Here is a 26010-nt window from a genome sequence, read left to right on the forward strand (position 1 = left end):
TGTATGTTTTTTTATGTTTTTGAAGCACATTGTAAATGTAAATTGACAATGTAAATATAATCATCTATTACAATATGAATATTTTGAATTACCTGTTTGTTTGTGACATTAGAATTTTGTTATCTATATGATTTTTGTTATATATTTTAAATAATGTATATAGAATTTTAAAAAAAAGTTATTGATTTTTTTTAAAAAAAAACTCTACTGACATTTTAAAGCGTCGTAAGAGTCACTATTGTCAATGCTACAAAGTGTCAGCAATACATAAATGGCGCGGCATGCCACCATTGGCTCGGTGGGTTGTTTGCTTCTACCGACTCTTATAAGCATCGGCAAAAGACAAACATTGGTCGACGCTTATAAGCGTCGGTCCATCTTGGAATTTGCCAATGCTTATAAACGTCGGCAAAGCTCCAAAATGGACTGATGCTTATAAGCGTTCGTAAGAATCGACAAAATAATTTTTACTCTCAATTTGCCAATATTTTTGCGATGCTTTTGAGAGCATTGGCGTAAAAAAAGCTGGAAAAGATAAAACTTTTTTTTTTTTTGTAGTGTCGTGTTTCAAGTGAGCTCCCAATCTCCTCTCAGTCGTTTTCTTTGTGGTTTTGTTATGATGATGCTTGGTCTCCGAATCTCCCCTCACTCCTTGCATGCGACCGAGGCACGTAAAATGAGAAAAGCTATGGTGCCAAAATCGGCAGCCCCCTCAAACGGGAAAAACTCACAAACCCTGTACAATAAATTCAACCCCATGACGTTTACCTGGGGATCCCCTCTCGTACGGACGAACTGAAAATAGAGCAAAGTTCAAAAAAAGAGAGCCATATTTACGTGTGTTTATCCGGTCGTATGATAGCAAATTATGGCCAAATAACAGCAGTAAGTAGTACGCAAGATAGCCTCCGCGGATGCTGCAAAATGGTCGACGATCTGAAACCAAATCGAAATCATTGCAGGTAACATTTCTCAAGTGCGGCGGGGTGTGCTTGGGCGCCAACCTGCACCATTCCGCAGCCGACGGCCCCGGCTCGATTGACTTCATCAAGGCTAGAGCTGAAATTGAGCTGGGCTGCACCGGGCCATGCCCCTATCCAAACTCGAGCTGAACGGGCTTCGAGTCGGATCAGAAAATTTTTAGATAATCCAAACACAAGCCCAAGCCCGAAACAAATATGATTGAACCGGTCAAAATTGTTGGTTTAAACCAAAATAGGTTTGGCCCGAACTCAATTAAAGTTTAATATTTCATAATATTATTTCGCAAGTAAGTAAGCTAGTTAAAAATTAGGCTCTCTTCTATAACACCAGTAAATGATACATACTACATTATTCCTGGCTAAATCTATTTTAATTTATCATTTACTTCGCCATTATTTTCTCTAAATAACAACATACAAAAATAAATTGATTCGGGCCAAAATTTGGGCCCAGCATTGGGCATTGTTCAGACTTGGGCTCGGACCGAGCTCAAGCCGGGCCAATGACATACCCTAGCTCAGCTCGAAAAATAAATAAACTCTATATTTAAGTTCAAATCTAGTCTGAACCTTTTCGGAGCTGGGCTGAAGCCCGAACTGATGGATTTCGGGCAGGTAGAGCCCATTTCCGGCCCTAATCAACATCTGATATTGCGCGGGGTGCGCTCCTCCCTTCCTCAACCGCACCCTCCTCCGACCTCGGTCCCCTCCCACTGTCCTCTTCGACCATGTCGGGCACGTTGGACAGCCATCAGACGACAAGCTGTCTTCCCCCTCGCCGACCCTGTGCTCCTCAAAGCATCCAGAGATCAGCTTGATGCCTTTCAAGAACCGTGGGAGCGGAAACAGATCAGGCCCCTCCACCTTTAGAGCTAGCGCTCTCGGCGCACGTGTGGCAGTTTGCGTGCAAGGCCCGTGAGCTTCAAAGCGTTCGAGTGACGCCGCTGCACATAAGCGTTCAATGCTCGGAACCGCCGACCTACTTCGGCAGTGCTGCCTTGAGGACGTCGGTGGTCGCGACGTCGGGGGAGGTCCTATCTGATCCTCTGGAGCATCTGGCCGAAAACAAACATCCATGGCGCTACCGTTCGATCAAATGACGAGTTTTTTAGGTCCCTCAAGGGACTTTTGGAGCAGGTGAACAGGAGGCGTATGCATGTTGCGGCGTGGGCGCTGCCGGGGTCGTCAGCTGGCTGAGGATGCCGATCTACGAGGCCGACTTCGGCTGGGGGAAGCCGGCGTTCATGGACATGGCAGCACTGCGCATGCCAAGCGGATTGGTGCACATCATACGCAGCCCTGGAGGCGGGGAACATGCCAAGGTTCAAGAAGTTGTTTTATGAGGGGTTGGAGGGGGCGGAATCAGCTAAGTAGCCATGCTTTCATTCTAGGTGCTTTCTTACGGTCTCTTCATTCATTTATTTGCCTCTGGGAATATGGAGCTGAGCAGAGTTTCATCTGAAATTATTTGGACCCTCCAGTTGCATGGCGTGCCGCTATCTAAGCCTCTGTATATGATATGAGCAGTGTGTTTATCAATTATCCTTCGGCTAATAAAGTCCTGTCTCCGCCAATGCCATCGGTTACAACTTTATTGATTTATTTTCCCAGTAGGCTTTATTAACTTATTGTTAATTATTATCTAAATTATCAACATCAATGTATTATATAATACCAACTCCGGAGGATCAACTTAAAGTTAATAAACCACCGTTGCACATAGGAATCGACCCCTATTAGTGTCCCTATTTTGCTATGTTAAAAAAAAGAGAAGAAGGAAGCCCATTTCCTGATGTGATTCCACCTCTTTAGATTGGCTCCAAAATTCGATTAGACCTACACCTTTTCCCTTATGGTCACCCTCCTCTCTTGACCACAAAGACCAGGCCCATGATTAGGCTAATTATTAGATCAAGATCTAGACTGAATTTTCTCTTTTCTTTATTCTCTCTCTCAATTGAAAGCTAACAGTGTTAATTATTTTGATACGAGCCTTCAACTCCAGCGGAGCATCACGTCAAAGGCTGTGATTAGCCTCCATAAGAAAATTTGGATTTGATCCATTTAAGAATATAAGTTTTCTTTACCTTTGGTGATTTTTAGTGCATGCCATGTATTTTAATTGTAATACATATTTGCTAGTTTTGAATGTATGATTGAAAATAAAATATTTAAAATTTGATAATTTTGGAAAATTATGCATTATTATGAGTGTTATACATGTTTATATAACAAGAATAATTCAACATTTATGGATCAAGCATAAATTCTTACTTTGGCATGATTATGAAAACATTGATTTATTTGCTTAATAACAAAGTTTGAAATAAGCTGATATGCATGTTTTAATACTACATAATATTTGGAAAGAGATGATTACTCTTATTTCAATTCTGCATGAATTTCCGATTATTGTAAAATTATGGTTAACATTGCTTATGTTGTTGACAACAATTATGTACGTTATATTATATATGAGAAACTGGTTGTTATTAATATTATGAAAATCCTCTAGTTTGACTATGATTTGAGTCTAGCCAATGGACTGATTATTGCCACATGTCAAAAACTATTTCTGTTAGGCCTAGCTAGTCAAGCCTTATTATTGGTACACGCTGATGGTTCATATGTTTTATTCTCAGAATTAGTCTCTTTGCCCTATCATGGGACGAATCGAGGCCATGTGATTCGGAGCTAGTTCTCTTCAGACTTAGCTAGTTAAGGTTGGTCAATGGCACACGCTGATGGATCGCATGTTCTACATTCAGTGGGCTAGTCTCTTTTGGATATTGCCACGAGGCCGATCATGGCTGTAGTCATCAAAAGCTGATAGAGAGTTTATGATTTACCTTTATTTATGGTATATTTTGAAAAAAAAATTAAATTGATGAAGGCATGTTAATGTTGTTAAATTGTTTATATTTTAAAAAAATTATTTTATAATTGATCTCACTAGAAATTTTGGCAACTTACTCAGCCCGTAAAACTCATTCTCTCTCTTCTAATTTTTTTCAAATACAATAGAATAGAAGGATCTTGTGACCAAGCAGTGAAGAGTTTAGGATTTAGAAGGTATTAATTAGCTCTCCTTAAATAAAATTAATTTGAACATATTCTTATTATTAGTGATTGTGAACTATTTTTCTAAATAAATAAATTAAATTATTTGTTTCTATGACTATCTGAGTTTGGAATGGCATTAATATCTATGAATCAAAAAGTAGGCCTTACATGTCCTTTCTGTCACAAGCTACTGTGCCGGGGGCGTGACAATCTCTCTTCTAGAAATTGAAATGGATTGATTCTAAATCAATCCCCGGCCTTGATCCAATCCAAACTATATGCACCGCTTCGAGTCAAGGTTTTAGTTACAGTTTTTTCAAGCGTCTGCAAGATAGCATTGTCCATATGCTCGAAAGATGGCACCGTCAATACAAACGAAAAAAAATGCTGTCTGTGCTATCTGAGAACCCACACCCACGGTGTACAAGTTGTACACTAGTACATTTTCTTTTTCTTTTTTGGATGGAAAAGAGGGGCTTTGAACCACCCAGATTATTTTATTTGAACAAAAGTATATACACAGAGGAAAACCTAGAAAAAGAAAAGAAAGAAGACGGCTAGGTACAGTCTGAGAAAAATTTGTTCCAATCCACTGTAATTTCAGTCTGTGAGGTTGGCCCCAATAGTTTTGAGCAGTAACTTACAAAAGCAGCTTGTATCTGATATGGCTCTTCTGTGATCTTCTCTTGATGTCGAGTACAGTGAATAGTATTCTTTCTCTTCCTAAAGCTTTCTATGGTGGGAAAAAAACTGTGTTCTTGTCTCCATGTAACAAACGAGCCAATTGTTTGAGGCTCCACTAAAATTCCGCGAACGCAAACAGCTTAATGAGAAAACTCCATAGCGAAAAGTTTCGCCAATTGCCAAGAATGCCTCCCGAAGTGCCTGTAGCTTTTACAAAACTCCAGTCATCAAACTTCCTCCTGCATGCTGAGGAAATGATTCTGCCGTCGATAGAAGCATACTATTTTGCATTTTGATTGGTTAACAATTTCTTTGACCAATCTTCTCCTTCTTTTTTTTTTGTCTTTAACTGCCTAAACCCTTCCCATTCCGAAATATAATGCTCATTTGATAGGTAGATGGAACTTGCAAGAGATATGCTTTCCCAATAGTTTCATAGCTTTGTGTGCTCTTCATGGGATGCCAAAATAGACTAAATTCACTCCAAAAACGTTTCTAGCATTGCAAACCGTAAAGTTGTTCAAAAGAGCTGTATTTGAGTGGTGAGTAATGTAACTTGCACATGTACATTTTCACTAGCATGGGAGGAATTAAGTTGTTCAAAAATTATTGATCGTATTTTACGTTAAGGTATATATAGTTACGAGGAAAAACGCTTGAAAGACTTTTTTTTTTCTAGTGAATTGTGCATTTATATTGAATAATAATATTTTTTTTAGAAACCTTATTTATAGTTCTTTAAAAATACCTTCCATGGCTGTCCTTGCAATCAAGCATACTCTATAAGAAAAATCCATACATGATGTTCTCAATGACACAGCAATCCATAATTTGAAGTTTTAGAGATAAAATCTCGAGATCCGGTTCAAATTATATCTAGAAATCAAAGGGCCCAGCATTGTGAATTGATTAGGGATGAAATCCATTGCACTCTGGATTCCGAAATACGCCCTTATCTATTCTGATTTTAAGTCAATGATATGTGGATCAATTTAGATTCAAAACTCCTATTGAGTCCTACTTAATATTTTGTCTTTTATTGCAGATATCTTCATATTTTCTTAAGAATAAATAAAAAATCAAGTTAAACAAGACCATGAAATAGCTTGATTGGCCTAAGCCACCGCTCTTCATCGGGTAAAGGTAAGCCATTTGCTATTGAGCAAAAAACTGTGTCACGGCAAACAGGCTTCATGTGAATGATTCTGTGACTATAAAATATTAATGAAATATTGTAATGGTCATTTAGTAACCGTTAATCTATGATATCTGAACTACCCGAATAATGGTGTGATTCGTGAGGTCTACAAATGAAAGCACGACATTCTCACTTTCCTAACTTTTTTTTGGATATTAAAAAAAAAAGGTGACAAAGAAGGTGCGAATTATTCCAGCGCTGTCCCATATCGCGACATGCATTGCTGGGCGGAGCTGGTAGCCCATCACGATCTTATGATTCGTGCGGAGAATCAGACAGACGAACGGCTGCAGTTCCTCCAGGTAATACGGTACGTGATGATTGCTCATCTATCTCCCACGTGTCACTACATAATTTGAAGGATTATTTGTAGCGTATCGCTTCCAATGCCCGCCGTCTATATCGTGCGTCTCGGCACGGCCTACGCTCCCTTATCCCTTGGAAATAATGCATCCACGTCGCCCATGTGAACTCGGACGTACACCCAGGCGGCCTCTTCCTCCGATGACGACAAATGCCCGACGGGGGACCGCGTGGATCCAGAAACGAGACATGTGTCAATTTGGCCGGAGGGACCAAGCTTGGACTTGCAGGGGTTAGAGGAATTGTCAAGCTCCAGAAAGAGATGGCGGTAGAGTTGGAGAAGGATTGCCCAAGAAGCCGTACTCGTGAGATATGATTCACCCTCCCCCCCCCAACCCAAAAAAAAAAAAAAAAAAAAAAAAAAAGAGCAGTGATTTGGATAGTATCTTATGTAGTTAACTATTTTGAAGATATTTTTTGGACGGAAAAGAAAAGTTATCCGGTGCATCTCAAAAATTGTTATTTTAAAAAAAATTTAAATATATTTATATCCGCATTGTATGATTTATTCGTTCTAGAAGAAGAAAAAGGAAAAGGAGATACGGTCATGAATGAGAGTGAGATTAGGGGCTGAGTAAATTTTTTTTAATAATTTCTTTTCACGTTCTTTTTTTTTATACTTTCGTTTGACGTTCTTTTTTATACTTTCTTTTGGTTTCTTCCGGTTCCCTTTTATATTGTTGGGAGAAGTAAGGGGAAAGTAATTGGTTTGGTGCACCGTTGAGCTGGTACACCAGATATGGGATATAATTTCTCTTGCGGGACACCTTATCATGGAGGGGACCGCACATTTAAATCACTGATGGTAGGGGCCTGAGTGTCTTAAAAAAATTTCGTAACTATTTTATTCCCACAGATAACAGGATCCGGTAGGGGCTCCGTTACAACACTACCGATAGAGGAGGAGAGATAGCATCAGTTCGAAGAATGGGGAAGACGGTGGAGATATTGGAGACCGGCTTGGTGACTCCGAGCGACGACACCCCAAAGCATGAGATCTGGCTATCAAACCTGGATCTATTGGTGGCCCGGGGTCACACGCCAACGGTCTATTTCTACCGGCCCAACGGGGCCCCCAACTTCTTCTCGGCGGAGGCCATGAAGGCGGCTCTGGGCAAGGCTTTGGTGCCATTCTACCCGCTGGCCGGCCGGCTTGGGGTGAGCCGGGAGGGCCGGGTCGAGATCCAGTGCACAGGGGAGGGGGTTCTCTTCGTCGTTGCCCGCTCCGACTCGACGGTTGATGAGTTTGGGGACTTCGCGCCATCGACGGAGATGAGGCAGTTGCTGGTGCCGTCGGTGGAGTCCGGCGACCCACCGTGCATCTTAGTCATGTTTCAGGTCAGTTTTCTTCTGTTGCTTTATTTCAATATTTCTTCTCCTTTCTTTAACAGCAAACTCTTCTATCTTTGATGCTTCATTGTTATTCTAATATTAGTTGGAAGTTTATCTATAATTTGTTGGTCGATTTGCCTCCAAGATGGGGCTGATCTAACGTAGGTATCACATGAAATGCTCTAAATTCCTAGGGATTTTGCTATGATAAGTAGCTATATGGTATACATTATATACTTCTGATTCCTACAATCCAATTGCGATTGCATCAACCCAATGCTTGTAGATATAAAGATATATTATTTAACCAAATTACTACTGTGTGTACACCAATGTGTAGCCAAGATGAGAGCAGACCCGGCTTAGTACCCCATACACAATGGGTAGGTGGGAAGGGACTATAGTACCCATTTTACTCCTGCAGGTTCACAAAAAACCCTGTCAAGGTAAGCTTTGGGGTACTTGCTAGGGTACACAAAGCATCGTTCCTACCCAAAAAGCCTGACCCAAACCCAGCCCAAGGAAAAACAAGTTCAAACTTGGATCTAGCTAACCAAACACTACTTATGTGAACTCTCAACCCAATCCGCTTGGCCAAACCCAATCTTTAGCTAGGCCAGTTTCGATGTGGATATTGGAGCCATAATTTAATCAATACGTGTCGACAAAGTCTGACAGTCATAACAACCGACAGCTCTGGCAGCTCACAGTCGTGGCAGCACCACGGCCTGTGCCCCACCAGCGCTGCTTCCTACCCACGCAGACTTACTCCCATACCGCGGTTGTACTATCGGTCGTTATCTGGCCATCATTACATGCCACGTCAGGTCAAGTAATGACAAGATGAGCTCCCCTACATAAAGAGCTAGCCCGAGGGACCTCAAGTACGCAAGATATAACACATGCAATATTCCTAATAGTCACCCTCTACTGAAACTCTCTTCCTTCCATACTGTTGCCTCGTTATTCTGACTTATATATTGCAGGATCCCTCGTCGGAAACTTTCCAGCAAGTGGATTTCTTGCTGGCCACCAACGAAGGAGACCGGCACCCAACGTGTCAACCAGCCTCCAGCTAACCACAAGGTTGTCCAAGCGCGCTCTCACATCGGTTTAGATTTGGTGGCAATAGATAGCGCTAGAGAAAGGACCTTGCCCCAACTACATCGACATCTAGCGAAGAGACAACAAGCATGAAGTCGTGAGGAGCCCAAGGTGCATCACGTGCCTTGCAACGTTGCACTCCAACCTCCCGAGGATCGTTGCACATCCCGCCGTGCCTATAGGCAATGAGCAATTCAACCAATTCATTCAACAGGTGCAGGCACTGGCCATGGTGATCCAAGGCCTGTAGTAAGTAGCGACACGACCGGAGCCAGTCTAACCGGAATCCAGCCAGCCAAGCCTTCACCCTCCGTCACCAGCGCACAACATGCGCCTGGTCAGCCACCGTTCTCAACATCAAGATCCGGAGTGGTCTCATCAAAGCCGGCATACTCTACGAAGCAATCCCGGCCGGAATGGGAAGCGCTGCACTCGAAGTCCCTGCTTCTGCGAAGACACCATTTAGAGCCTCTCGTCTGTTTACCTCGTGGAGCTCCCGCCCCAGCGAGATGCCAACCTTGATAGGAGAATTGAGAAAATGGGCCAAAAAATTTATGCCCTCAATGGATAGGCTCCGAGGGCAAACAATGATCTCAACTTCTTCTCATAGCCTCTCTTTACCAGGTAGACCATGGAGGAATCGATCCTACTTTGGTTCAAGATGCCTCTAGTAGATTCGTACGACTGTACCTTAGATCCTCTAGATCACCTTGAGACCTTCAAGGCCCTCATGATGCTTCATGGAGCCATCGACACCATGCTGTTGCAAGGCATCCCTATGACTGTTTGCAAGACGGCTTAGTTCTGGTTCTCCGGGCTTCGGCCCAAGTCCATCCACTCCTTCGAACAACTCGCTCGCCTCTTTATGACATATTTCATCTCCACCTGAAGACGACGTCGCGATTTGGATGCACTGCTCGATATCAAGCAGAGGAAGAAAGAGTCCCTTAAAGAATACATCGACCACTTCAATACGCTGGCACTGGAGGTCCACGACCTGGATCAGTGGTCACGATGTCAGTGATGAAGAGCAGCCTGCGGCCGCTAAGCTTTCTCTTCTCTATGAAAAATCGCTTCTTCGTCGACTTATCGAAATGCAGGTGCGAACTGGCAAGTATACTAATGCAGAGGAAGCCATGGCCTCATATCGCAAGTCTTCTGACGGTAGACCCTCCCTCCCCGAGGAGGTAAGAGGGGGCATGAGGAGAGCCAAGGAGTGTCTCACCCCAGCGTAAGAGGGACTAGCGATGGCCCAAGAGCCCCCCTCAGAAGTTTGAGAGGTATACCCCTCTCACTACCTCAAGGACCTAGATCCTCATGGAGATCGAAGGTCAAGGCTACCTACACTCTCCACATTCGAAGAAATGCCTAGTGACCAAGAGAGACCAGAAGAAGTATTATCGGTTCCACCGAGGCTGCAACTACGACACCAAAAAGTGCGTTTAGCTCAAGGATAAAATCAAAGCACTCATCCAGCTTGGGCTGTTGGACTGGTATATACGCGCTCGGTAGGGCCAAGGTGCGCCCGCTCCGGCCTTTGATTCGCTGCCTCTGGAGCAAATCAACAATCATCCGATAGCAAGCATCAACAACACCATCGCTGACAAATCTGCCGAGAACCCAAGTGCCTCGAGCAGCCGAACTCCTTAAAAAGAAGACCATAGAGTGGCCATGAATTTACACGTGGATGGGTCACTAGGCCTGGGGGGCAGCAGGGTTGGTCCCATACTTATCGGCCCTGGCGAGGTAGTCACGGAGTTTACTCTCCAGTTCGAATTCTCCACCTCGAAAAATGAAACTAGATATGAGGTGCTCTTCACCAGACTTAAGCCTTCAAAGGAGCTCAGAATGCAGCAACTGAAGGTCTTTGGCATACGGGTTGGGGCACCTCGATGGTGCCCCGATGCCATGGGCTTGGAACTCCGACAGCCTTCACACCTATTATTAGTAAGGCATATTGTAGTCCAAATTTATTTCTAATAAAAATTCTCTTGTTGCGTTTGTCTTTTAGATCTGACAACTATGGAAATTCAGTTTGATTTGGGACACCCCGAGGACGCCTGGGCCCCTAAAAAGGAGACACCTGAGAATACCTGACCCCTAAAAAGGAGACACCTTGAGGACGTCTGGAGCTTCCTCAAGACCGACCCCACTCAAATTTCCTCTAGGAGCCAACTTTAGAGATGCCTCTATGAGCATACCCCAGAGATGATTAGACTGGCCGCAGTGCTGAAAGCTTGGCATGTCAATCAACCTTTTCAGGTCGAACCGCCTAAGCAGGAGATCAGTCACTGCGCCAAAGGCTTGATGTGTCAATCAACCTCTTCAGATTGAACAATCCAAGTGGAAGACCGGCTGCCGTATGGAAAGCTTGGCATGTCAATCGACCTCTTCAGATCGAATGGCCCAAGCAAGAGATCAGTCGCCGCGTCGAAGGCTTGGTATGTCAATCGATCTTTTCAGGTCGAATGACCCGAGCAGGATACCGGGCGCAACGCCAAAGGCTTGGTATTTCAATCGGCCTTTTCAGGTCGAACGACCCAAGTGGAAGACCGTTCGCCGTGCGGAAGGCTTGGCGTGTTAATCGGCATCTTCCGGTCGAGCGACCCAAGTGGATGACCGGGCCCCGCGCTGAAGGCTTATGTACCTACCGAACTCCTTAGTTCGAAAATGGCCCGAGCAAAATACATATCCCCATACCGAAGGTTTGGCATGTCGACCGACTGCCTTAAGTTAGAAACGGCCCGAACTGAAGACCGAGCCCAGTCGAAATTCCTCTTGGATCTCAATCTACTTGAGACCATAGTCCAGGGATGAAAGGAGACAGCTCGGGCCGACCTAGGACTTCCTTCAACCGAGCACACTCAAAATTCTTTGTGAGATGAACTTTGTGAAGATCAACCGAGGAGCCAAGACATGCTAAAGCCCCACAAGGGGAAGAGCTTGGTGCGACAACTCAATCTCAAATCAAGAAGTTGTCAGACACAAATAAAGGCCGGAGATGGATACTTTAGGAATTTCTCTACTTTTTTTTTATCTTTTAGTGAATACTTTGAGCTTGGCAGAGCTCGAATAAAAGGAACCATATAGAAAGTCAAAGCTTGGGGCGACAACCTGAACACAAGCAAAAGTACGCGGGAAGGATGAAAGCTAAAGCCAGATTTTTTTGGAAAATTTTTCTATTTCATTACTTTTGAATCTTTACACTGACCTGAGTAGAGGCTGAACAAAAAGAAAAGTACATCAAGCTCAGCCTACCCAAGTGAATAGAAAGAGCAAGTAAAAAAATGATGAGGCGAGAGACTTTATCCTTCGCCCTCACCCCAGTCGGCGCCTCCACCTTGGCCGAAGTCGCCACCTTCGCCGTCGACAGGGTCGCCCTCTCCACCACCCCCGCCTTCACCAATGTTGTCATCGTCATTATCGTCGTCGAGGCCGAAGAAGTCCATCCCGGAAAAAAGCCTTTGACTTGAGATCGACATGCCTTGAAGCCCTTCCCGAAGGTGTGTGTCATGTTCTCCAAGGCTTTGTCTCAAAACTCCTCTCTAAGGTGTGGTACTCCTCTACTACCTCTGCGACCTCGGCATGAAAGACCTACTCCTTGGCCTCGGTAGCTTGCTGATTGGCTTCATTGGTTCACTGCTCGACCTCGTTGGCCCTCTACTCGACTTGAGCTAGCCTTGCAGAAGGCTCTACTACCCTCTCATCGGCGGCTTTGAGGGCCTCTCTGGACATAGAAAATTGGGCCTTCTCCACTTCCGCCTAAGCCTATGCGGCCGAGACGTTGGCTTCTACTGACCTAATCTCATCCTCAGCTGACTTGCCCTTCACTTTGGTAGCCTTGGCCTGCTCTTTGGCAGCTTTCCATTATCCATTGAGTGCCGCGCAGTGCCTCAAGAGCCTCGAGGCCATTCACTGCATCTCGGTGATCACGTGAGCATGCTGGAAAGGAGAACAAGAGTAAGTGACCAAAGTAAAAGACTTCATGAGAATTTGCAAGTTAGAGGCCTACCCAGATGACCGTGGCGAAAGCCTCATCGAAGAACTCGACAATGTCAATGGAGCCTACAGCCTTCTTATTTGTCGGGATCCGCATAGCCTTGACGAACAACATTGCCACCATGGAGTTTGTTAGTGTTGAGTCCGACTCTCAAACAGACCAGCTAGGGAGTAAACCTAGGGGGTGCGACCCAGAGAGGAAGGTCACTCCTTGCGAACGGGCGATCTCGAGCGAGACCAAGCCGAGCCATGGGCCTTGGGGGCCAGAGCCTCGGTGGCAATCATGGTGGCAACTTCGGCGGCAGCAGCCGAGGAGGTCTCCCCCCTCGGCCTTTTCTTCTAAGGGACCCTGACCTTGGCAGTAACAAACGAAGAGGGCTCCCCTCTTAGCCTTTTCTTCTAGGGGAGCCCAACCTCGGCGACAGCCTCGACGAATCAGCATAAGGTCGGTTTTCATAGTAACGAGAACTGCAAAACCAAGGATGAGGTCAGAAAGAAATGCAACAAGGCTGGAAGATAGAGGAAGAGTGTAGAAGGAGCTTACCCAAGGGGTCGGCCGGGCTCAGACCGATGTTAATTAGAGTCTCCTCGGACAACAGCTGCTTCAGTGCGGGAATCTTGGCTCGAGATTCTAGAAGCCTATCCAAGACCCTTTGATTGTCACTAGTCAAACCTTGGGGGCCGACTTAGGTCGGTTCGAGGTACCCTTCACACAGTCTCGAACCCCCATAACTACTCAGAGTAAACAAAGAAGAACCTCTCTTTCCATCCTTAGATGGAAGAGGGAGTACCTCGGATCAGCTGGCAGTCTTTTCGAGGAGAAAAGTATCACTAATTGCTATTCTGAGAATGCTTCTTCATAGTGAAGTACCTCCGAAAAAGAGAAATAAGGTCTGGATGTCCTAGAGAAAACAAAAGAGAGTAAGACGAGGAAGACCCGCTAGGAGTTCGGAACTAATTAGGTTGGGACGAGGCTATAAGCCCTCATTAGCTTGACAAAAAAGGGATGGAGAGGTAGCCTCAGCCTAGCCCACAGAGTCTTCTCGTATAAGATGAGCCAAGAAAGAGGTGGGGTAACCTGGTCATTGGGACCGATGAGCTTAAAGGCGAACTCGGAAAGAATAAAATGCTGGTGTCCGACGAGGTCCATCTCCTCTAATGTGAGGATGGATGCCTCATGGTCCGGTCCCAATTGGACCTCAGACTCAGCCGAAGGTGATGGCTGTCGAGCCTAGGGAGAATGGTCCGGCGACCGACTCCACTTCGAGGTATTAACTTCACTATTACTCATGATGGGAAGGATGAAGAAGAATGAAGAGACGAAGGAGACAAGAAAATGACCGAGTAGTCAAGGAGCGTAAACCCACCGAGAATGGAGAAGCACGGAGGGCACCGAATTCGGAGATGAAGGACTTCGCCGAAGCACCACCCTAGAGCGTGCACATTAGAGGACTCAGATGGAGCAAGAAGTTGAGGTTGAACGTTAGGGACGCTCTTATATAGGGGCACACGGATGGTCCCGATCGAAGCGTCGGTCCGGCTATCCAAGCAGATCAAGCCACGCGTCAACCCGTGGTACGACGTGAGTGATCCGCCGGATCGTTGAATTAATAATGCCTTGGAGTCACCCCACAATGATGAAGTCGCAAAATTGCCCTGCATGATGATGTCTAGAGATGGCCCAGATCTGCTGACGCTTTGGGCGGACCAATCGGCACACCTAATTCCCCTGACGAAGGTCTCACTCTCAATCGAGATGACGGCTCGACTTTCATCGGCTGAATTTGGCCTTAGAAGTGAGAGACAAGTGATGGGAGAAATGTTGGACACTTTGATATCGGACCAGATCTACCATGTTGACCTCCAACATGAACCGAAGAGAACAACCTTGGCACCAGCAGAGCAGCAAACCAACTAAGGTGAGCAACTTCGGTCCCGACCTAGAGGGAGCCATTGACCGAGAAAAACAATAAACATGTGTCAACAAAGACTAATAGTCCTAAGAACCGACAGCTCTGGCAGCTCACAGTATTGGTAACCCCATGGCCTGCGCCCCACTAGTATTGCTTACCACCCACACCGTGGTCATATTACCAACCGTTGCCTGACCATCATTACATGCTACATCAGCTTAGATAACAACAAGATGAGCTCCCCTATATAAAATAGCAGCCCAAGGACCTTAGGTATGCAAGATATAACACATGCAATATTACTCACAGAGTCACCCTCTTCCGAAACTCTCTTCTTTTTATACTATTATCTCATTATTTTTACTTAGGCATCGGAGAGTTTCTGTCGGAAACTTTAGGCAAGCGGACTTCTTGAAGGCCACCAGCAGAGGAGACTAACACCCGATGCGTTAACCAACGTGCTCTATTCATCTTCAGCCAATCTTAGGGTCGTCCGAGCTATACTCCCATCTCGATCCGGATTCGACAGCAACAACTACCACCTTGGAAAGGGTCAAATGACCTACCAGTTTTTTGTCTTGGTCTTAGCCCATCCGGCTGGAGGGGTTTGCAGTTGGACCCATCACCCATCGCAATGTGGAGTTGGTTAATTTATGCTACATTCCATCGGTTACAATGGTAATAACGATTTGGAAACATATATCAGGTAACATCGTCACAATGTGGAGGTAATAATTGGACCCATCACGATGTGGAGTCGGTCGCTCTCCTTTACGTCCTCTTTCCACAGCTGTGTTCGACAAATACTTGAATTCGTCGAACGAACAAACACAGAAACCATCATCCGAAACCGTATCTCTGAAACCGTATCCAAATTGTTGCAGGTAACGTTCTTCAAGTGTGGTGGGGTGTGCTTGGGCGCCGCCGTGCATCACACCGCCGCAGACGGGCTCGGCGCACTACACTTCGCCAACTCATGGGCCGAAATTGCCCGAGGCATCGAGCTCGCCGTCCCCCCTTACCTCGACCGCACCCTTCTCCGAGCTCGGTCTCCACCGACCGTGCTCCTCGACCATGTCGAATACTCGCAGAAGCCGCAAGCGAAGCCTTCCAGCGGCAGCAAATGCCCCTTCGACTCCGCCATCCTAAAGCTATCCAAGAACCAGCTCAATTCCCTCAAGAACGTCGGCGGCGGCAAGAAGCCCCTCTCCACCTTCAAAGCGGTCGTCGCCCACGTGTGGCGTTGCGCGTGCAAGGCCCGCCAGCTTTCAAGCGATCTGGAAACCCGACTGTACATGACCGCCGATGCGCGCGCTCGCGTTAAGCCCCCACTTCCAGAAGGCTATCTCGGCAACGCCATCTTCAGGACGTCGGCAGTTGCGACGGCCGGAGAAGTCTTGTCCAATCCACTCGAGTTCAGCGCGGACATGATCCATGGTGCAACCGTTCGATTAAATGACGAATTCATCCGGTCGCTCGTAGACTACTTGGAGCAGCTCGAGGATGTGAGGGGGTTGCAGAAGGGTAGGTGGGCGATGCCGGGCACTGATCTGTGGGTGATCAGCTGGCAGGGGCTGCCGATCTATGAGGCCGACTTTGGATGGGGGAAGCCAGTGTTCATGGGGCGCGCGTGCCTGCAATTCAGTGGGCTGGTGTACATCATGAACAACCCCGGAGACGATGGTGGTCTCTCGTTGGCGGTGGCGCTGGAGCCGGAGAATATGCCGAGGCTCAGGAAGATATTCTATGACGAGTTGGCTGGCTTCTGAAACTTTTTGAGCTCTTGCCTTCAGGTGCTTGTCGCTGTTTAGCTGGATTATTGACTCGCATGCTAATAAGTTTGGTTCTGGAATTTACTTTCAGCATATTTGAGTTTTGGCGGTTGTCATTTTTTATTCCGCCTGGGCAATTTTAAGGGTTTATTGATGTTTCAGCGTAATTCAGTTTTAAATATCCTGATTGTGATAACCTGCAAAAGGTGTGCCTGTACATTAATTTGCACTATAGTCTAATCCAAAATACGTATCCAAAGGTCGGTTTGATAATGACCATATGATGACGATGCTAGAAATCGGATAATAATGAGAGACTCTTACTTTGGTAATGAAAAGTAGGGTGAAGGTTCTGTACTTATTTAATAGCACGAATATGAAAGAGTTGGATAGGATCGTGCGCATTATATGCTTAAGAACATGAGGATCAGCTAAAATGACGGCAAAAGACCAAATTCGGGCATTAAACTATAGTAGGCCTATCGAATTGTCATGAGATGCCACACGAGACAGGCCAACTTATGACTAAAGGAAGTAGGTCGAACCAGGCCGAGTTATATAAAAGTTACAAGTATGGCCCTTGTAAATATGGCGCATGAAGGGACTAAGTATTGACTTAAATGCTGATCATGCCTTATACGGAGAAATCAGCCTAATACATATTAGGGTTTAGAAGCATGATGAGAGAGGTGGAAACAGTTACTGAAAGATTGGGATGTGAGATGTGGAGATGTGGTTGGAACCTGCTACAGCAACTGTCAGATAAGAAAGTGGATATGCGATGGTAATTGGGGAAGATAGATGTCAATGCTTGAATGAGAACTGTCCAGCAGTTTAAGAAATATGCATATAAATATTTTGTTGAAATTCTGAGAAAAGGCCTTCCTCCAAATAAATCAATAATCAGTATTTTTATCGTTTTAAATTTGTCTTTCAATTATTTTTAACCTTTAGTTCCTAATTCGTAGTTCTAGCCGCCATTAGCTGCTCCTTTCTCTAAGAAGGCGGCACCCAGTAGTAAAAGTCCTTCAAAATTAAGATAGCAGGATCCATTACCATCTATTCCTTTTCGGCTTGGACATTGGTGGCACACTCATGCATCTGTATTCCAAGCCCAGCCATCAACTTGTGCCTTTTTCTATCCCATCCCGAGGGAGAAAAGGAGGGCCAACAAAGTTCTTAGCCTACATGAGATCTTCCTAGGCACATCCTGGATTATGCGGCACAAGATAACTTGCCCTAGGGCTTGTCTAATTAGAGGTTGAGATCATGGCTTAGTAACTAGGATAATGCTTTCCTCTGCAAATATGCTTGAACAAAATGATGGATTTAACATCATTATTCCTGGAGAGGAAACTAAGAACAGATGTTAGTGTGAACTGAATTGGAGTTCACCCGCATTGAACTTATCTAGGTTCGAGTCAAGAAATGTTGATTATTTATTTAATATCTGGGATATTTGGAGTTTGATCTCTGATGACACTTTTTTAGTTAGGGATAGTAATGGTGACAGTTTTTCCGTATGTTTTGATATTGAAAATCAGATTTTTGAGATTGACAATGATAGTTCTTTTCTGAGGATATTCTCCTATTTTTTTGAGGATATTCTCCTACTTTTTTGTACATAGTTCTTGATACAATTCCGTATTTTTTCATCTTCCTCTCCTTAATTAACTAGTTATTGGTTGCTATTCTCAATTGAGATCGAAAACCTGGAAATTTCAAAATATTGCTTTGATGAACAATCTTTATGGCAATTATTTGTCACTATACGATTTTCTTACCGAAGCACGAAATGATCCAACTAAGGGTCTGTTTAGGAAATCCAACAAATTTGGACTGATTTTTTATAGCAATCAGGCCTGTTGGTCTGTCCAACCTATTTTCTTTTAAAGGTCCATTATAGTCTTGGCCTAAATTCTATTAATGAGCCTGTTGGACTGCAAGGTAGAAAAAGATCTTTATAGGTCGATTTTTTTCATCCCACTAAATTTGGGCCGGAGAGGAATTGGTTGATATCAGTCTTACTTAAATAAACTATATAATCTCTATATCCTATGAAAAATCCAACCCAATTGTGCTAGATTTTTCAAACAAACCAAAACATCTTTCAACATCACCTTGTGCTATTATTTCTTTTTCTTGAGAAGAAATTTTTTTTTGACCCGCATAAACTCCCATTGATCCAAGAGGATTAATAAATCTGATACTTTTCGTGGATTAGATCCATGCACCATAAACACATGACCAGCAATACAGCATCGGTGAACAATGTCCAGTTCGTTCTGAATCGAAAAAAAAAATCCATCTTCAATCATGTCCTCCTTTCTTCAGCAAGCAGCGTGCATTTTATCCAACGTAGGACGCTTGATTTCAAGATCTCTACACCGAGAGCGACAGGGCAAAGATCCTGAAGGGTGCAATTATTCCTGGTAGTCTGTGTTTGGTAGGTATAGGGATTTTGGTGCCATTTCTGATATGACGTGCATAATGATGGAAGAAGTTTGGTACCAACTTAGCTTGGGCGTGCCACCAAATTGAAAAGGATTTCTATGTATAATAATAATAATAAAAATAAAAGGAGAGTGAAGATTGTCTTCTTGCATGACCATTTGTTAGGGCTTCATCAAACTTGATGCACCTGTTTCTTAAATGTTTAAGCAAGAAATTATTTCATTTCCGCGATGGTGCAAAGCCACAAGCTTGTAATTGAACTTCTTCAAACTAGTAATTCGTATGATAATCTATAGAGTGAGCTAGTCTCAAGCACTTAGAGCAATCACTGCTCGGAACATTGCCGCTCAATGCCTCAACCAACCACCATAACAGTGGTCATAATTTTGATTCTTTATTCAAATATATTGTAGATTATATCTAAATTTCTATTCCCATTCACTTGTCCAATATGGAAGTAGGTGATTGCCAAGTAGTGCCAATATCCCTCATGACTAGAGATGCAACTGGGGCGGGCCGAGCCGAGTAATTTAGGAGAGCCTTAATATTCGAGTTTAAACTCGACTCAACTAAGAAAAAAAACTATCTCAACTCGATTTGACTCAAACATCATCGATTTGAACCTAGATCGTGATTAAAAAATAATTAAAATAAAATATAACAAAATATTATATTTTAAAATTATTAAATTAATAATATCTATATATAATAAATAAAAATAATTTTGATTCCAAATATTGTTGAGGCTTCCTTAGCGGGAAAAAAAAAACCATTGTTGAGGCTTCTCCTTATGGAAAATTTATATTGCAAGTCTACGTAAAGTTCCTCTTGGGTTTACAGCTTGCGTTGCTCGCACGATTATAATATTTTTATTTCCAAAAAAAATATTCAAATGATTCCAAAAATATCAACGAAGAAGTCACTTTCCTGGTGCCGTGCGTCGTAATCGCTTGTAGGTACCGGGAAGTGCGCCACTAGATGAAGCAAGTGGTGACTTTTCTCAGTGATTTTTCCAAACTACCGCAACGTTGGTTTTCAAATCGGGTAGGTACACGTTGCTTGGAAACAAACTCTGCCTTTATCCAGCCAGTGGTCCGAAAGAATCAAGTAGCCTGCCTCGATCACAAAGCTAATTACGCCATTCACATTTAAAATTTAGATGTCAAAGAAGTCGACGAGCTCATCCCGCAGTCGCATTATAAAATAAAGTGGCTTTTTTCTCAGGATCGCTACAAAGTCACCAACACACTTAGGATGAGAACCGTTTGAATAGTTAAGTTTGTTGATTTAGTTGGTGGAAAAAAATTATCATTAAAATATTTTTTTCTAAAAAATTTTGATGTCTGAATATATAATATGTAAAAAAATAATTTTTGTATATTTAGTTGTCCATGAAAAATTAATAGATTTCAAAATGGCTTATATTTCATTAAGTATTTATTTTTACAGTAAAATTAAAATATATATTATGTCCTTAATAAAGAGAAAGATCTTGTTGTATCCTATCTAAAAGCTTAAAAGTAATTTTAAAAAACAAATATTCCAGTAAAAACTCTGGACTTGTCTACATCCAATTTTTTTTATGAAATATAAAATTTTTATTTCTCTAGTGAAAATATAATTGCGATATGATTATAAAAAAAAGTATATATGCCAAAAAGAATTCTGAAAACTCAATGTAACTCTTTCTTGGAGGAAAACATCGCGTGTTTGTGACCTTTGCCACCTTGAATTTGACGTTTTGGTCATTCCACATTGTGTAGGCTCTTCTCGTCGAGCACGGAGAGAGAGTTTGTTACTTTAATGATGGTTGTTTTATATAGAAATTAGTTGATAAAGAATGGACGAAATGTTTCCTGAAAATTAAACGAAGAATGGACGAGAGTTGGCTTGGAGGACCACATGTTTGGAAAATTTAAGGACGCCCGCAAGGCACCGGTATGGCGGGTGTAGAAGTATACCATTATAGGGAGCTCTGTCCATACCAATAGTAGAGTGAAAAGCTGTCGTGATTTATCTCCACCTGCCAACCATGAGAACTTACTTATGAATCTAAATATTTTGAATAAACCGGCTTATGGAGCTACAGAAAATGATATTGATGGAAAATGATAAACTTCTGCTATAGTTATTATGTCTTCAAACTCGATAGTTTTTTGACTTCAATTAAGACTTGCTAAAGACTGGTTGGATCTCTTTCAGAGGCTTTCAAAAGAAATAGGAAAGGTAAACATCGAAGCCGCGATCGATGTGATAATAGATTCTGTGTATGATTACCGTGATTTCTAGAAAAACAACAAGGCAATATATATATGCATGCGGGAGCAAGCCAGAATGGGAAGGCAAGACTACATATTAGAATATATATATATATATATATATATATATATATATATATATATATATATATATATATATATATATATATATATATATCACGTATATTAGAGTATTGTACTTTCGTTAAAGAAAATGAGACATACAAGAGAAGTCACTTGGAAACCATATTATGAACAAATTGTGGCATGTACTTTTCATTGTTTTAGTTTCCCCACTTGCCCCCCTCAATTAGAGGAAGTTGGAACAAATAGATTTCTCCAATGTAGAAATATGCAGCAGTAATTTCTTTTCTAATGGTGCACTAGAAAAAACATAATTTCCACACTTTTGGGAACTACTTAGTCAACCAATTTTGATAAACCGAAACTATTTACTCATAAATAATCACTTTTGTGTTTGAACTCAGAACCATTGTTCGGCGTATTATATGGTAGACAATGGTGCTTCTAGCAGACTCAAACCTCATCGATTTTATTCTTCTGATAACATTTGTGATAGATCTGGTTCAGTCAAAGTTGTGCAGTTTGACTGCGCGTGAGGAATCAGTAAAATAATGGATATTCCAAAGTATGGATGGGGATAAACTTATGAATGTGCCACAATTTAATGACCGACCCTCCTGGGCTCCCGTAAATCTTGTCTCGACGTGAGGTCAACGTGGTTTTGAAGCTAAAAGACGAGCGGTAGATCTTTGCCGTAAAGGATGATTTCTTATTGCGTCAAAAGGTTGAATCCAGACTTGGCTCGTATATTGGACGCTGATGCTCAAGTGACTTCCTAGTTCCTATCCCCTGCGCTCCAAGTCCTCTTGCTATGGATAGGACTCTCAAGCTGTCTAGTTTTTTTGTCTTTAAAATCCTTCTGTTATGTTGCAGCCGTCTTTAAGCTTTGCGTGCCTAGTACACTTATATATATATATATATATATACACACACACACACATTAGGACAGATTTATCATGTATGAATACACCCAAACAAGTTAAAAAATAATATATTCCGAAGTGTATCGGGTTATCCTCTCTCTCCTACTTAAAGAGTATTCCCAAAGTGGTTGGCCACAAAGGAGGCTATCCAATCCGCTGTCCCATTAGCCTCTCTATATACATGCTTGGCGTGGAAGGCCATCCCACGACCAATCATCATCTGGATATCTCTGAGCAGCATGTGATAGTCGCCTACCCCTCCCGCGCTCTGCTGGATCCAACCTACTAGACTCCTTGTTCAAAAAAAAAAAAGGATGTCCATTCTGTGCCAAAAAATAGATTAATCTCAAAAAGAAAAATAGATGTTCGGGTCACTCAACTGGATCAATCTTCTAAACGAAGTATCAAAGGAGGGCTTGCTTGCTCTCCTGCAATTCCACACAAGGATCTTCATTCTACATTATACTGCAAATCTGACCCCTATTCCTTGTTGCACGAGGCCCCAATACAATGCTCACCAAACTAGGTCGGCCCATCACCAAACCCCTCTCCATCTTCTCTTCCCGTAGCACTTTCCAACACAGCCACCATGGCCCTCCTCACCACCGTTTTGTGGTCCAATCTAGCTGCAGATGGGCCCGAGTCTAGCCGACTCGCCATCGCCACCAGCCGACCAGGACACCGGCACTGCCACCTCCCGAGTCGACCCAAGACCCGACGTCATCGAGTCCAACCCGACTAGGGCACTGCCACCCGATGTCGAAAGGGCCAAATCGGCCTCGGGAGGCCGAACAGGCGATACCCCTGGCGAAGTCGGAGAGGAACTGAGGGTTGCTAGAGCGGGAGCTGCCCTCGCCGAGGAGGATGCCAGCGCTGGGGCGAAGGGGGGGTGGCCACTTGATCCCAGACATCCGGGCCCTGATCAAGCCCAGTCATCTGCTCTAGCTCCTTGGGCGTGCCTAGCCCATCTGCCCGAGTGGCCCTGTCCACGTTATCGAGCCAGCCTGAATCCGCCAGGCCTAGGCCCACCCCGGTTGACTCGGTTGCCAGGCTCTTAGGCCGCTTATTCGACAAGCCTATACTCACGCCCACCATCGTCACCTCTGGGCCAGCCTGCATAGTGGCCCACCCAACACTGCCTGAGTCGTTCGTCGAGTCCACCAAATCGTTCAACAAGTCGAAACTCGACCCGGCTCGACGGCTGCTCTAAGTCGTGTTCGACCTAGAGCTCGAGTTAACACACTCATTGGTCGGCCGATCCTTTCGGGGAGAGCATCTCTATGCCACCTTTGCTAGCTTTTGCCATCCGTCCGAGTCCGACGATGAGCTAGAGAATCTCGGTCGGTTGGGAGGGGACGAGGGCCTTGAGGAGGACGACTTGGGGGTTAACTCAATCGTCTTCCTCAGCCGCGGCGGCCCTTTCATGGCACATGATGGTCGGATCCTCGTGGCCGTCAACCAAGGGCCGAAGATCAGCAGTCGGGACTCCTCGATAGAACTTAGGTCTGGCTCACCACCACCCCGTAGTCTCTATTGGTTTCAACCACTATGGGGACAAGGGACCTCCATCGGTGCCGAAAACTTACAGGTTGCTTCGGCATGCCCAATTCGCCCACGGCCATAGCAGAAATCGGGTACATTCTAGTAAACAAAGAGTTGTCACAAAACCCTCGCCTTGCCCTTGATTTGGACTCCAAGAAATAGTGGCACGATGGCATTGATGGTCACCTTGACCCTAGCGAAGCCCATCATCCTCTGCTGCTCCATTATGCCGTCCATGAGACGATGACCAGCAGCCAACCAGCCACCGTGGTGATCCGCGAGATCGTCTCACTTGGCTAATATTCCACTGGAAGCTTTGACAGCCGAATCTAGACCACCGTCGTCTTCTCCTTGTCCAGCCTCAGGATGAAGTCAAGAGCCCATGGCTCCATGGCTAATAGTTGCCCCGTCACCATTCACTGGCTGTTGATGAGGGCGATATCCCGGTCAACCACCGTCTTGAAGCAAAGAACGAGGTGGTCATCGATAAGTGGCACAACCTCCACTACATGCTCTGTGTTTCCCCAGAGAGCAACGTCTCGGGCGGCCAAGACTACGAGTGACCACCACCTGGTCTTTCCAAGCCTTCCTCGATGCCTTGATCGACTCTTCCGGCAATTCAAGGACCGCTATGAAATGCTGCTGGAGATTCTCCACCTTCTTCTCCGAGATCCGATGTGTAGCCCATCCCCCGGCTTCACTCGGTCTCCCTTCTCCTCACCCCGTGCCGGCGGTCCCCAGCTCCCACCAATGGCTGAGCGGCCCACCACCTTGCTTGTCTTCTCTGCCATTGCCGCTTTTGCATGACTTTCAAAGCAATCACCGCGTAGCGAACTAGCCGTTGAACTTTTTTTTTATTATTCTTCAATCACGTTGGGATTCTTGCTTCGGCCATCAAGGATGGCGCCAAATGTCTGCGGTTCCTGTAATGTTTTCTAGCAGGCAGATTGCTGCATCGATGATGACATGCGACCAAAGAATCCAAGGCGTTTTTCTTTGATAATTAAGATTTGAAACGCCTTGGGCCGTTCTAAAATATCTCCAGTCCTTGGGCGGCAGCTTGGAAGATTTCTGAATCTACTTTCCACCTCCATACTTGATGGTTTGCACAAACAAGAAACATATTTTTCAGTACCAGCACACATGTTTTTCTACATGGTTTGATCAATCCCCGCTTAAGGGTACGATCAATTAGTTGGGTTACTATTATCTATCCGAATTCCGCTTTGCTGTGTTACTTTTTTCGAGTGGCCAATCCTGCAACATATAATAGGTTTTAAAATTTGGAAATCCATTTGATGGGGGAAAAATGAACCACTCCACAAAATACAATTAAAGCATCTGAATCCGGCGTAATCTCAACAAGTACGGCCTCAGCAAGCACGGCTCCGACAAGCATGACCTCGGCAGACACGACCTCGGCAGGCACGACCTCGGCAGGTACGACCTCGGTAAGCACGACCTCGATAGGCATGACTTCGACAGGCACGACCTCGGCACGCATGGTTTCGCCTGAACAAAGCCCGATTGACCTCGAGCCGGCCCCGACTCCACCAACAGTCAAGCCGGTCCGCCTAAGGAAGGGATCACCAAATCCTCCATATCCAAGATCAAATCCCTAAATCTCCACCACAACGGCTGTCAATATTTGAATCTACGCAATCTCAACCGATCGCCAGCTAGTCTGAAATGTCGTGTCATCTAAGGTAATTCATTTAAACCAAGATTTGCGCAATCACATCCGATTGCGTGTAACTACTACACCCCCTCCTATAAAGAGGGGAGGACTCTAGGGAGATCATCTTGTTCCCTCGCTAGAAAACACCTTCTTCATTAAAATATCTCTAAATCTCTTTCTGACTTAAGCATCAGAGAGTCTTCGCCGGATTCCCGGCCAAAGGCTTTTTGCAGGTCCGCCGGAGACAGCCGTCCGCCGCCGCGCTACAGCAGAAGTTCCTCCTTCTCGGTTCGCGGTCACCTCCGGGTCTATTTTCCAGCAACACTATTCATTATGTACTTTGGTGAATTGCAGTCGCAAATAGGCTTTCCAAGTTCCACGTGGAGCAAACTTGAACTGTTTTCTCTTTTCTAAGACTAGAAGATGGTGATGATGATATCATTATTTTCATCAATAATATTTCTCCTTCGATAGATACGATGTTGTTACATGAATCGCCACTTGGATATGTAGATTTAACCCTTTGCTTTCAAAACTTGACATCGTTAAACTAGTCGGGCTCGACTTCGGAAATGCCAAACTGGTTTCAAACTTGATTTGGCTTGGATTGAATGGCGATCCAAATTAAATCAATAGAATAAAAATAGAAACAATAAATTT

At 44.3% G+C, this 26010-nt stretch overlaps 1 protein-coding gene across 1 annotated transcript; it reads left to right on the forward strand.

The window, feature by feature from the left end:
- Positions 1-7137: 7137 nt before the first annotated feature.
- LOC103697378 (putrescine hydroxycinnamoyltransferase 1-like) lies at positions 7138-16670 on the forward strand. Its single transcript, XM_008779217.4, has 2 exons — positions 7138-7629; positions 15524-16670. Exons 1-2 carry the CDS (start codon positions 7219-7221, stop codon positions 16406-16408), a joined length of 1296 nt encoding a protein of 431 aa, XP_008777439.2. The 5' UTR covers positions 7138-7218; the 3' UTR covers positions 16409-16670.
- Positions 16671-26010: the final 9340 nt, after the last annotated feature.

This window comes from Phoenix dactylifera, unplaced genomic scaffold, assembly GCF_009389715.1.
Source record: "Phoenix dactylifera cultivar Barhee BC4 unplaced genomic scaffold, palm_55x_up_171113_PBpolish2nd_filt_p 000564F, whole genome shotgun sequence".
In the NCBI taxonomy this organism is placed as follows: domain Eukaryota; kingdom Viridiplantae; phylum Streptophyta; class Magnoliopsida; order Arecales; family Arecaceae; genus Phoenix; species Phoenix dactylifera.

Excerpts from the sequence above, each read along its gene's own strand:
- LOC103697378 (XM_008779217.4), top strand. The coding sequence starts at position 7,219 with ATGGGGAAGACGGTGGAGATATTGGAGACCGGCTTGGTGACTCCGAGC. Across the intron at positions 7,630-15,523 it reads GCATCTTAGTCATGTTTCAG|GTAACGTTCTTCAAGTGTGG; the intron begins GTCAGTTTTCTT and ends AAATTGTTGCAG.